This window comes from Chelonoidis abingdonii, chromosome 3 (assembly GCF_003597395.2).
Source record: "Chelonoidis abingdonii isolate Lonesome George chromosome 3, CheloAbing_2.0, whole genome shotgun sequence".
Taxonomy (NCBI): Eukaryota; Metazoa; Chordata; order Testudines; family Testudinidae; genus Chelonoidis; species Chelonoidis abingdonii.
Window position 1 is genome coordinate 114,137,358 of NC_133771.1, and position 13,766 is coordinate 114,151,123.

General features: G+C 40.9%; 1 protein-coding gene across 1 annotated transcript in view; it reads left to right on the plus strand.

The window, feature by feature from the left end:
- The window catches only part of UTRN (utrophin), a 615,035-nt gene that overhangs the window by 463,109 nt on the left and 138,160 nt on the right, over positions 1 to 13,766 (plus strand). The window contains 3 exon segments of the mRNA XM_075064018.1: positions 7,993 to 8,261; positions 10,248 to 10,394; positions 11,765 to 11,843. Of these exon segments, the coding sequence (XP_074920119.1) occupies positions 7,993 to 8,261; positions 10,248 to 10,394; positions 11,765 to 11,843 (495 nt within the window).

Sequence of the window (13,766 nt, forward strand, 5' to 3'; positions counted from 1 at the left end):
TAAGGAAAGTGAGGTTGAACCTGAGGACATAATGGTAATTTTTGGTATTGTAATGTGGCAGCAAACAGACCAATTTGTTTACTAGGACAACCCCAGAATGTTCCCAGAGCAGTATTGATTCTTACAATGTATATACTGTGCCATGGATACACTAGGCGATGTTACCCAAAAATCCTACCAGTGCCATCAACAGCACCAATGGGAACCTTAAGATATGTCCGTACTGCAATTAGAAACCCATGGAACTGCCAGACATGGCCTCTGTGCCACTAAAATCATAAATGGTTTTGGTGGGGGAATATTAGGCCCTCATACCATTCACCCCCAGTACATCAAGAAGCAGAACCACATACTGGGCTGCCAAGAATCAGCACTTACGTCAGTGGTCCCCAGCCTTTTCGTCTGGCGGGCACCAGACGAAGGACCGTGGCGGTGGTCGAGCATCTGCCAAAATGCCGCTGAAATTTGGCAGCATTTCGGCAGATGCTCGACCACTGGGCAGGACGCAGGTGCATTTAGATGCGGCGCCCGCAGGCACCGCATTGGGGATTTGGACTTACACAGTGGAGGAGTCATCAGGGAGCCAGTTAAAGTTGGCTTTTCAGCTGCTCTGCACTGATGAGAGAGTTGGGTCCTACGCTTCCATTAATTTACTTCCATTTTGCAAAAATATTGTGGCCTGATTTGAGGTCACAACGCTCTTGAAAAATGGAAGCAATTTTTGGTTTCTTAAAAAAAAAAAATCAGTAATTTTGTGCTGGTAATACATGTATGTGCTCTCACATGCGCTCTCCTCTGCATCACATGACTCTTCTTGGCCTACAGGAGAGGTGGAACATCTGTCAAAGTCTGTGACCAAAGGAGTGCTGCAGAGCAACTGAAGTGCTGCTTCTCTGTAGGGGTGAAGCACTCTGCCTCTACAGTACTTCCATTGTGCTTGGGAGCCAAGAGACTGTCCCATGAAATTAATCACTTACTAGGTTGGCCCATATATTTTTTTTAAATTTAAATAATTTTATAATGGAAATAATAAAAGGGATAAATAGCAATTTTTTCTGAATTTCCCTTTTAAAAATAGAAAAGCTTAGGAATAAGCGTTAATATGCTTTTCTGACAAGCTCAAAAATAGTTTCGCTATATGTGTTTTCAGCTTAATCTCTAATAGAGAAACCCTCTTTTTCCTGTCATGATACAATTATCTTTCTGATTTACCTGGTAGTGTGTTAAGGCAGTGACTGCTGAAGAAGAAGAGCTCTGTGTGGCTTAAAATCTTGTCTCTCTCACCAACAGAAGTTGGTCCAATAAAAGATATTACCTCACCCACTTTCTCTCTCAAATACCCTACGACCAACATGGCTTCAACTACACTGTATTTAATATTAAGGGGAGACATGTAGTACTAGAATATTCTTTCCCTTTATTGATGACTTTATACTGGTCTTCTCAGAAATATCCACTATACACAAACTCACACTTCAGATATTCCATGTTCTTTGCTCCTAGTAATTCATTCATCTGCAGATAAAAGTAATTTGTCTTTTATCCTGCAGCCATTTTCCTCATTCTTTGTCATTGTTTAATTTTCTTTGATTTCAAAAACCTTCAGTGTTAATCAGAGAAAAACCAAAGGGTTAAGATGAAAATGATCAACTATCTTTTTTCCCACAACTATATGCACATTAGATATATGAATTATGAGGAACTAGTGGCATGCTGTGTTATGCCTGCAGGGATGGCTGCTTTAAATTTGCCTAATTGCTACATTTTGTGGTACCCAGTTGCTTCTTATTATCTAAACTTCTTGTTCCTGTAGTACTTTTTGATGTAAGCAAGTGTTCTGCCAGGGTTATTAGAAGCTCGAAGAATACTTTTCATTGGAGTGATGCTAAAGACATAATTTTGTGATGTCAATACTGTTGGATTCTTCCGATTATGAGCTTGAGCTTGAGCTTGATAGTATCCCATTATGCCTGTTTAAATGCTCTGAAAGTGCTCATAATGATGAGTGTCATTTGCACCCATCACTTTCTGCTCCAAAGACTCACTGAACCGTGGAAAAGAGAACATGTTCTGTATAATTGGGGGAATGGACATTAAATCAGCTCCAGTTCTTCTGTGCTGTTTAAAGAACATATAACTATGGCTAGGCAGAGAAAGAACACTAGCTGCTGTCAGGCCCTAAAATAAGCACTTTTTCTATAGATTGAGGAATGAACAAGAATAAGTGCTTAAAAAACAAGAACTGGTGGAACTAGGAGCAGCTTAAATTATCTAAAATAAATGGGTAAACAAGCAATATACTGTTCATACATAATATTTTCTTTTTTACATATTGACCACTCCTTGGAATCTGTTTGCTTAGTACTCAAAATAAGAGTTCTAAACCTCAATTTTAAAAGTTCTCATCCCATTGCAGTTTACCTCCACTAGACATTGAGAATTTTTTTTTGCTATTTTCGTCACTTTGCGACAAAAGATGCTTATTGAAATGAAGCAGTTGCAACCAGAGCAATGGATTTTTTTCTCTCCCTGATTCCAAGGTCAGTTAATATTTTTCCTCTCTGGTAACCAGATGGTCTGATTATAGAGCTTTTCTTACTTTCTGAGCGGCTGCTGAAGTGGAGATAAAGTAATAAGTACCATAAAAAAAGAGACTGATCAATGAGAAGATTTCATACTAAGTGAAGACAAAAAAAGCAACAGCTAGTGTACAGTGTTTTTGTCAAAGTATAAGGGAGTTGTGTATCCCTGTGCCAGCTTGCTTAATGATGGACTGATGAAAAGATTTCCTTACCCCAGGAAAATTGTCACTGTTAAATCATCTTTTATGAAATGAGGTCTGCAGTTCTATACTATCCAACCAAAGTCACTGCAAATGTGTTCTCTGCTTTAAAAAAAAAAAAAAGAGGTTTCTTGTTAACGACAATCGCAAACATTGTTATGCAAGATGAATTTGTCTCTTAAGTGAATAAAAATTAAACGATTTTATGCTCATAAAACTAATTGTCTGGCTTTATTTCCATAGTAAATGCCTTTTTAAAGTAAGTTGATAAGCACCCCCAAGGGTTCTATAAAGTTAAATAAAACAATTTGAACACATTAATACAACTAGTATTTTTTCAAATAAAATGCAATAGTCATGTTTGCAGAATGACAGTGAATTAACACATAGCTTGTACATACCTTTCAACAGCTTCAGGAGAATGTTTCTCTATTTTTATTTCTGTTCAGTTCTGATTCTTACACCACACCTGTCACCATGGACTCTAGGTGCCTTCCACACAGTAAGGGATGTGACTAACATCTGTCACATGTGCTTCTGTTTGGTGTTAGCTAGAAGTACAAACCAAGTGAAAGAATCTTCCTTCTCTTCCCCAACACTTGCCACCACCACCATCTTCTCAGGGTCACCTTATTAGAGTGTGTGTGTGTGTGGGGGGGTGTTTCCCCCTTTCAGTGTAGAATACTTTTCTGATTTCTGTATCCAATACTGTCATCAAGTGCTGTCATACTTGCTTTCCAATCAGGTTGGAGAATGAGGCCTTTCTTGAGCCTACTGTCAATGCCAACAGCTCTTAGAGAGATTTCCCATTCTTCCAGAGTTGAGGCTAGTTAGCTGGTGGCTTGTGTAGTTTAAATTATCACTAGCCACCTGACCAACATGATTAAGTCCCTGTATCTGACCACCATTTTATGCAGAGATGCCAGATTATTTCTTTCTTAGTTTTTAAATCCTCCAGAAAGGATCGCTATTTTTTATCATAAAACGTTTAGTTTTTAACAGTATTCAATTTCCAAAATAAAACCTGCAAGTTGTTATACTGTACAGAAAAGTAACTATTTGCAAGTGCATGATTTCAGAAAAACAAATGGAAAGTATTTATTTCATTTTGTTTTTTTTATCATGGCATCAGTATATTTGGTACACAAGAAATTATTTTGAAATAGTCCTTGGACTTTACAATCAGTAAATTGACTCTTTGTCATTGGATTTTAGTCAATTCAGATTATTTTAGAAAAACTCATGACAGTTTTAAACTCTTAACATGAATAATTCCCAAATGAATTAAAATGAAAATTCCCATGCTATCCCCAAGTAATCAAATCCTCTGTTGTTGTCCTTCCTATATAATTTATTACTTTAATAGTTGATTCTGTATCAAATCTTTTAAATTACAGTTCTCTCTCTCTCCCCTTTGCAGAAATCTGTTGCAAAGGCTGGGGTAAAAGGTCATCTCAAAACTGAGCGTAACGTACAAAGAAAACCGTGTTGCAGAATCCAGTGGTGGAGTTGTTCAGGTGGCAGGGTAGAGTTGGAAATTTTCATGTTAACTATAGGAAATAAAATTGTTGCAAAAAAGCAAACAAACCCAGAACAACATTGAATCTCTGTCTCTCATATGCTCCCAAGTGGTTCTTAACATCCCTATTCATAATTCCTTTCAAAGCATCTCTTGGATGATCTCCAGCTTTCCTCCATTCCGTCCTCTCAGTGTCACAAATATTGGATCTTCTTCATGCCTAGGTTACCAGTTCCAGGTGCCTGGGATTCCACATACAATTTATAATTCCTAGCCTGTTGACTAGTCATATCTACCTATGCAGCCCCAGCTTTCTGTTACAAGTGTCCCTTGAAGTCTGCTCTGTAAACATCCTTGGTATCACCAAGTGTGGTCAGCATCTGGATCAGTTATGGCTCTGCAGGCTAAAATTTACACAGATGAAAGTTTCCCTTAATAGTTTGTGGCTTGGAATATTTCCCTGAAACATTTGGTAAGCGTGAGTGCTCAAAACTTCCCTCTGCCTTTTTCTCAGACTTTCTCCAAAACAGTTTTTCATTTTTCAGAGGTTCCCCCCTCCCCATCTCAGCAATTGCTGCAAGATTTGCGGTCATTTAAGCCTCAGATCAAGAGAGAAAGGGACATTAGGCTCCGGGCTATTCTGATGGAGTCGGCACTGGCACTGGCGCACTGCTCTGAGTCAGCACCAGGCACCTAGTCGGCTCTGCTCTCTATCCACAGGGCACACCAAGAAGGCTAGGAAGAAGACTTCTTCACTGCGGCGCAGGAGTAAACCTGGGACAGAGGCTAGATCGATGTTGGGCAATCCTCGATCCCCACCGGCCTCTAGGCCTCTGACTCAAGTTGAGCAGAGTAGCTAGGTCCATTCGGAGCAGGCCGCCTCAGATGTCCAGATGCTCTCCACAGTGGAGGCCCTGCAGGCGGCCTGGTATGTTACGTTCATGCCGGTACCAGTAGCACCACCAATGTCAGCCCCGCACTTCAGAGGCAAGCCACCGCTGGGATCTCCACAGTACTCCACCTCATGGTGTGGCTGCTCAAGAGTTAGGTAGGGAGGAAAGGATGTGCTCAGAAGGGGTTCAGTATGTCGTCCTAGAAAGCAGGCAGCCCTCCATGCGCCGAGCCTACTTGGCAAAGTGGTCTTGGTTTTCCAGATGGGTGGCCCTCGATCCAGCTTATTCTGATCTACCTCCTTCACCTTATAGCCCAGGGCCTGGCACCTTCCTCAGTCAAGGTTCACCTGGTGGCCATATCAGCCTCTTATCTACCGATGCAGGGCCACACGATATTTTCCCATACTATGACTGGCCAATTCCTTAAGGGGTTGGATCGTTTCTTCCCATAAGTTACACCCCTAGTCCCGCAGTGTGACCTAAACCTGGTGTTGGCCCATCTCACGGGGCCCCCGTTTGAGCTGCTAGCCATGTGCTCCTGGTCACACCTCTTGTGGAAGGTGGCCTTCCTGGTTGCGATCACATCAGCTAGGTGGTCTCAGAACTCAGGACTCTGACCTCTGAGCCCCCTATATGGTGTTTCATAAAGATAAGGTCCAACTCTGCCCAAATCCTTCATTCCTCCCAAAGGTGATCTCTGCCTATCACATGGGTCAGCCAGTCCTCTGCCTCAAGCTCCATGCGTCCAGTGGGGAGCGCTGCCTCCACACGCTGGATGTGAGACAGGCGCTGTCCTTTTACCTGGAGTGGACTAAGACATTCAGAAAATCCTCACAACTGTTCATTGCCTCAGCCAAGAGTATGAAAGGTCGGCTGATCTCCACTCAGCGATTCTCCGACTGGATCACCTTGTGCATCCATACCTGTTATGACCTGGCGGGAATCTCTCCATCAGCAATTGTGAATGTGCACTTGACTAGGGCGCAGGCCTCGTCAGCTGTCTTTTTGGCCCATGTCCTCATTCAGGACATTTGGTCTTGGTCGTCTGCCACATGGTCTTCAGTTCACACGTTCACCTCATATTATGTGATTGTCTCTCAGACCAGGGAGGACGCTGTGTTCGGCAGCGCCATTCTCCATCCCAAGAATTTTTGGACTCCTTCACACCTCCAACAGATATAGTTTGGAATCACCTTTTGTGGAATGTACATGAGCAATCACTCGAAGAAGAAAAGACAGTTATCTTTTCCGTAACTGATGTTCTTCGAGTTGTGTTGCTCATGTTCGTTCTACATCCTGCCCTCCTTCCCCTCTGTTGGAGTTGTCTGGCAAGAAGAAACTGAGGGTGGGGGGAGCGTGCAGTGCCCCTTATGCAGTGCCACGGAGGCGCCACTCCAGGGGTCGCTAAGGAAAAAAACTTTCAGCACCAGTGCACATGGCGAGCGCACACACCTATTGTGGAATAGACGTGAGCAACACATCTCAAAGAACACCAGTTATGGAAATGGTAACTGTCTTATCAGGCTCCCACCAATTGTTTATAACTAGGAAGAGATCTAGCATATGTGTACTTCACACATAGTGTCAGAGAGTGAAACTTTAGACAGTGTGTTTGTAAGTTACAGTAATATCAAATAATGCTATGCATGCTCAGGTCTTGACTCTAAGTGGGATTTAAACAAAAACTTCCAGACATAATCAGTGTCATTCAAACTATCTCCTTAAGACTAAGGGTACGTCCAGACTACCCGCCTTTTCGGTGAGTAGCAATCGATTTCTCGGGGATTGATATATCGCACCTCATCTAGACGCGATATATCGATCCCTGAATGCGGTCCCCATCGACTCTGGAACTCCACCAGCGTGAACGGCGATAGCGGAGTCGACAGGGGAACCGCAGACGTCCATCCCATGCCATAAGGACCCAAGGTAAATCAAACTGAAGTTGTATATCTTAGATCGATCCCTCGCCCCCATTGTAGACCAGCCCTGAGGCACCCATCCTTGCCATATTTATCCTACTACCTTCAGCTTTGTTTGCTCAGTTGTAACAGCTACCCATTGACATAAATGGGATTCTTCTGGGGATCACAGGTGCAATTTTCAAAGCCGCTTAGAGGATTTAGACATACAGCATTGAAATGAATGAGGAATGTGCATCTAAATCTCAACTCTGTCATTTTGGTTAGCAATCCTGGTTTTGTTTTTGGTTTTGTTGTGCAGTTCTAAGGTTTGCAGTACTCCATTTATATGACTGTTTAAGTGTGAAATTGACATTAAAATTACTATTGCGGAGCTGCAGAAATATTTCAGGTGTGGTACTGAGAAAACGTGATCCACCTTGACGTGAATTAAAGAGAGTTAAAAGAGGAAAAAAAGGTGGGTTGGGGCAGAGGTTCATGAACTGGGAAAGTGAGGTGGCACACCTTGCAGATTACTCTTACAGATTCCAGAGGTACCACAAACATCAATAGCTAGTCCTAGGCTCTTGCTTTTTGTAATGTGTGGAAATGAGGATGAATTTCTTAAGTTATCCTAGCCATGTTGTTCGTTAAGAATAAAGTTTTGTTTTTCTTTTTATGTTATTTGTCAACATGGACTTTTCTTGTTGATTTATTTGAAGAAAAATCTGCTGAATTATGATGATCTCTGAATTAGCTGGACGTCTTATCTGATAGTCTTATTGAATTGCTCCTTGTACAGAACTAAATCTGTTCAACCAAAAATGAACAGCAGCTTTAAAAAAAGAACAAGGGGGGGGGGAACACCTAAACCCTGAAACCATCTTTTCACTGCAGAGTTGACCCCAGAGGAGAAAGCACAGAGAATTGCCAAAGCTATGCGCAAGCAGTCTTCAGAGGTGAAAGAGAAATGGGAGAGCCTGAATGCCGGTGCCAACAACTGGCAGAAGCAAGTGGACAAAGCGTTAGAGAAACTGAAAGACTTGCAGTGTGCCATGGACGACCTTGATGCTGACTTGAAAGAGGCTGAGAATGTGCGAAATGGCTGGAAACCAGTAGGAGATTTACTGGTTGACTCATTGCAGGATCACATTGAGAAAACTACAGTAAGCATGACATTCTTTGTGAATATAACAACTGTTTTTAGCAATGTAGTGACCTACTGCCTCCCCAGAGCCAGAACCTTTCCCTACTATAGGGAAAGGCTCCAGCAGTAAGGAAAGGCTCTGGCGGTGGGTTGGCAGCAGGGAAATGCTCTGGCAGCTCCTCACAGCTAAAGCCCTTCCTTACTGCCTCCCCTCTGCCACAGTCTTTTCTTACCGCAGTGAAAGGCTCTAGTAACGGGGAGCTGTCGAAGCCTTTCCTTGCTGTCTCCCCCTGCCAGAGCCTTTCATTGCCACATGTAGCTACATGCTGCAGTGTGGACACAGGCTGCTTTTCACTAGTTGCACATATCCTACATGCAGCCTACAGGCCTTATATTAAGTTTGCTCCAGGGCATTTCCTATCAACACCATTATTAAACTTCAAGGAAATTGCTAATTAAGGCAACATCTATGATTGTCACTAACTTCATTTTATATTCCTTAGTACTCAAATGATGTCATACCCAGAAACACTCAGACTCTTCAGCTCCACAATATAATCTCTTTCAGTTCCAACGTACAAGCACGCACAATACACACTGATCAAAGCCATGCTGAAAGGCACAGGTTTACCTCTGACCTTAGCACCTAAAGTTACTCATGAAAGGATCAGCTATCTTGGATTGTAAACATTTGCAAGAAAGATTCCATCTTTGTATGTATTGCAAATAATTATTTGCATGTATGGTACTATGTAAGTAGTATATCTGACTGCTTCACTTCACTGTTGTTCATACATAAATGAATAGGGCTTTACACTTCTCTCCCCTGAAGTTTTGCTCAGACTATTCAAGTTCAATGGAACCTAGAAACTTTGAGTCAAACACAGTCAAAGCAGATTTATATCCAGACCGCAGTTGATTTAAGAGTAATGCATACATCCCCCCCCTTTTCCATTTTAGTATAGACGGTAAACCAAGCTCTTGCATGCTGCAGGGAATATCTCTTTGTTCTTGTGTTAAGAAACAGTTTGTCATATCTTGATGTCATTTCTGCTACGGAGGATAAAGCAAAGTCTATTAAATTTTCATTGCTGTGGAAAGCAGAAAGATCTGCTAGAATTGTGGGGGACTGTTGGCAGCCCACAAACCAAAATTTCCCCTCTTGCCTGTAGATGTCTCCTGTGAATGGGACTGATTAGGGATAGTTTCAAGGAAGGTAGGGAGTAGTTGTTCAAAAAAATCTCTTCTCTTTTTCTAGTTGTTGGCTTGTTCACAGCATCAAACAACTATCTTTACCTGCTCACAGCAAGAAAGACGTTTAGTGCATATTTTCAACCATAACTAAAACTTTTTTACTTTTTAATTTCTATTTAATTTTGTTTGGTTCAGAAAACCTTTCTTCTTTTTTAATCATAATAGCTTTAACTGTCCAGTCAGAATCCCATGAAGTATTCTGTTCGTTTTCCTTGGAAGATACATCGCCTCATGTTTGCTAATTCAGTAATGAGGTATTTGAATAAAGATTTTGCCAGAAGCTTTTAATCAGGGAACAATAGTCAACCTTATTCAATAAATTTGGTTTAAGAATCCTTGATGTGAACCAGTATTACTAAAACTCACTGTAGAATATTTCAGTATTGATGAAATCTACCCCTGTGCAGAATGACCGCACAAGCTCTATGCACCCCTGAAAACTTATTTAAGGCCTATTTTGATAGCTTAAGTGGGATGTAAGTAGGCTTTATATGGGCCCTGTGTACTGGAGTGGATTTAAAGTCAAATAATACAACAGGGTAGAATCCTTTACAGTCAGACTATATTTAAGTAAATAGGCTTTCCTCCACAGAGAATGCTAATTACCTCCTTTGTATGCTCTTGTTTAGCATATCTATACTGCCGTGTCAGTGTCAACCAAATGTAACTGTTTTTTATATGGCATGCAAGCTTTCATTCTGTTCTGTAAGATGGTGGTCAAGCCAAGCGTGTGTCGTCTTTTTCCTGTCAGGCTTTCAGAGAAGAGATTGCACCAATCAACTTGAAAGTTAAAACAGTGAATGATTTATCTAGTCAGCTGTCTCCACTTGACCTTCATCCATCTTTAAAGATGTCTCGCCAACTGGATGACCTTAATATGCGCTGGAAACTTTTACAGGTATGCCCTCCTCACTTCCCTGAAGGGGGAAGTGCATCAGCAGTACTCTTCTTTTTCTCTTACAAAATAAATTATTACTATTTTTCCCTTATTGCTCTCTTGACTCTGTTACCATAGTGGCAAAAAGCAATGAAAGGAGTTGTCTTTCCTTCACTGTCTTGACTGATAGCCTCCCTTTTCTGCTCTCTCAGCAGTTCACTCACTCAAGGGACTCTGTTAATCTTTACAGACTAGATCTTATTTTCGTTTCACCTGTGTGATAGCAATATTTGTACCAATTTGTAAGCACTGAAATAACTCCATAAATCATAGTTATTGAAACTTTTGAAAGTTTGAACATATGTTCCTGCTGTGTTGCCACCCATATAAAAGTTGATTTTTTTTTTAAATGTCCAATTTCCATAGGGAATTTTTCATGAATAATGTGAATACCGATAGGTCTGGGACCATGGGAAGGTTTAGGAGCAGAAAACATGCTTGAGGGGTCTGGAGTGGATTCATATGGCTTATATTTGACTAGTGCTTCAGTGATCTAGGATTGATAAAGCAGAACCTGTGTATCCATTTAGGTGATTTACAGTTTCATGCTGAATGAAATAATGAGGATTATCTTAATTAATCTTTTCATCCCCCTCCCCCCACACCACTATCTTTTATGAGTTGCTTTTTTTTGTCAATCTACTTGTTAATTTTGATTTCCCCAAATCTCAGACTCTCTCCTGCCACACACAGAAGGAATTGGGGAAATCAAAATGTTGTGAAAGAGGGGAAAAAATGTCTCCTTTACCTTTGTTGCTGGGACCCTGCAGAGTTTAAATGTAAGCTGCTGGGCTACTAGGCTCAAAACAAGCTGGGAGGCGAAGTTATTAGCATTTCTGAAGCATCCCTCCTTGTCTCTCAAAATGTAATTTGGGGTTGGAATGATTTTCGGCCTTAAAGAGAATTAGCTAAGCAGTCAAGCCCCTGCTGCACGTGCTTAGTGCAGTTTAATTAGTAAACCAGAAGGAAGTCTGGCCATCCTGTCAGCTCCAGAATGGTCCCATCTTGTTAAGGCAGCTGTAAGATTGATACGATCAAAGTGAGGCCTGCTGACTACAGACAGTTGGACAGGAGAAATGGAGAGAAATAAAACAGACATTTCAATGGACAACTTTAGTCACCTTGAAACTTCGGTTCATTATTGATCTGTATTGCTTACACAAGCACAACGTTACCTTGAATTGAAAAAGAAAAACAGTGAGTGTAAAGAACTGAGAGTAAATAAATGTAGAAGATACACGAAAATTATTTGGAATTGAATGCAAACCAATGTTTTTATTGTGACTCCTACTTTACAAAATAAGAAACCTTGTTATTTTGTTTGTATATAGGTATCTGTAGAGGAGCGCCTTAAACTGCTACAGGAAGCACACCAAGATTTTGGCCCTGAATCTCAACATTTTCTCTCCAGTAAGTGCTAGTAATACATTGATAAATTTGCCTTCTCTCCAGTCACCTCTCACATGATGATACCCTTAACTGACCCATAACGTCAGGAAATTTGTCTTGTCTTCCTTGTAGTTAGCTACATCGTTCTTTCAGTTGGGTTGATTCCTTCTTCCTCCTCAAGGAGGGATAGCTCAGGGGTTTGAGCATTGGCCTACTAAACCCAGGGTTGTGAGTTCAATCCTTGAGGGGGCCATTTAGGGAACTGGGCTAAAAATTTGGGGATTGGTCCTGCTTTGAGCAGCCAGTTGGACTAGATGACCTCTTGAGGTTCCTTCCAACCCTAATAGTCTATAATACTTCATCTCTCTATAGTAGTCCATGCTCCTGGATCACCTATCTGATCACTCATTCTTTTTTTGCAGGTTTTGCTGCTTTTCTGCACCAAGCATCATTTTTTTTTATATATATATATATATATATATATATGTGTGTGTGTATAGAAAGAGAGTGTCACACATGTCAGTTCTTGTCCTTTTGCCCTCTATTTGTCTTGTTTTCATTCAAATTATCTTTACCTCTGGCCTTGCTACCAAATTGATACGAGACAAGAGCTGGTCAAACTTCTTTTTTTAAAAAAACCCATACTAATCAAAAGTTTCATTGTATGACCTGCTCTGTGTTTTCAGAATTTCAAATGAGGGGAAAAGTCCAACAAAATTTTCGTCTTTGGAGAGGCAATTTTATTTATTTATTGCCATGTACTGAGTTTTTAAAAATTTAGATCTGGAACCTCCAAGAGTTTGAGATTTTCAGATTCATGGCGGACATTTGACCCATTATAGAAACATAATGGAACTGTGGAATAAAGATCCATGTTCAGTTTCTGAATCTTTCTCTCACCCACCAGCACCCCCCAAAGTTCAAGTATGTTCATATACAGGGTGTTAATTCAAGCTTGTCTCTAGATTTAAGATGAGCACTGCAATAACAATCATAGCTCTTTGTCATGTATTCTCCTCAGGTGCTGTGAGATAGGTGGATAGTGTCATATAAATGACTTAACTCCTATATTCCACTTTTGATTCCATAGATCTCAATGTATTGTATGCATAATGCTCAGAGCATCTTGCCGGCTGACAAGCCAAATACCCTAAAATAATTTCAAAAGCCCTAGATATCTATTGTCCCCTTTTCAGGAAATGTAACAGCAATATTCTCATTTCAAACCCACAATTATGTTCAAAATAAAGAGCCTGGTGAAAGAGGTGCAGCGTCATACATTTAATTAAAAAATACAGGTCATACATAGGACAGTTTTTTAGAGCAATTCCTCCAAAATGGAACCTATTTGCAGACCAGCTGGAACCTCTGAGTCCTGCCAGTTACTTCAACAGTGACCCTGAGAACAGAGCCACTTAATGCCCTTTTTACGCAAATACGTGAATAAAATGCATCAATAGTATCAGGGAATGGCTGAGAAACTTGAGGGCTCTGTTTAGTCTTAGAATTAGTATAGCTGAAGAAGCATCCTCATGCTGCCTTACCAGCATCCCTCAGCTTTGTACTTGAGGAAAGTCCCTTACGTGGGATTGGCAGTCAATCCTGGAACACTAGTCACTCCTGTTCTACAAAGAACAACCGGACACAGAGGACAACTTGAAGCAATGTCAATCGATTGCCACAACCCATGCTCCAACTCTTCCCTGATCTATTTCTGTTATCCCACCAACATTTTATTAGCAGGGAGACAATTGCAATCTAATTGCATCCTTTCTCAACTTTGAAACCTTGGGCTCCTTACAGCTTACCCTCATGTTGGCAAAGTTTATCCATCCCTAGTGTAGATGGGTACAAAATAATCCAACCTCAGAATATTTTATAATCCATAATTCCCCTAAAAAACCCCATGCTACCATCTCAAAGCTTTCAGAAATACTAGCTAGA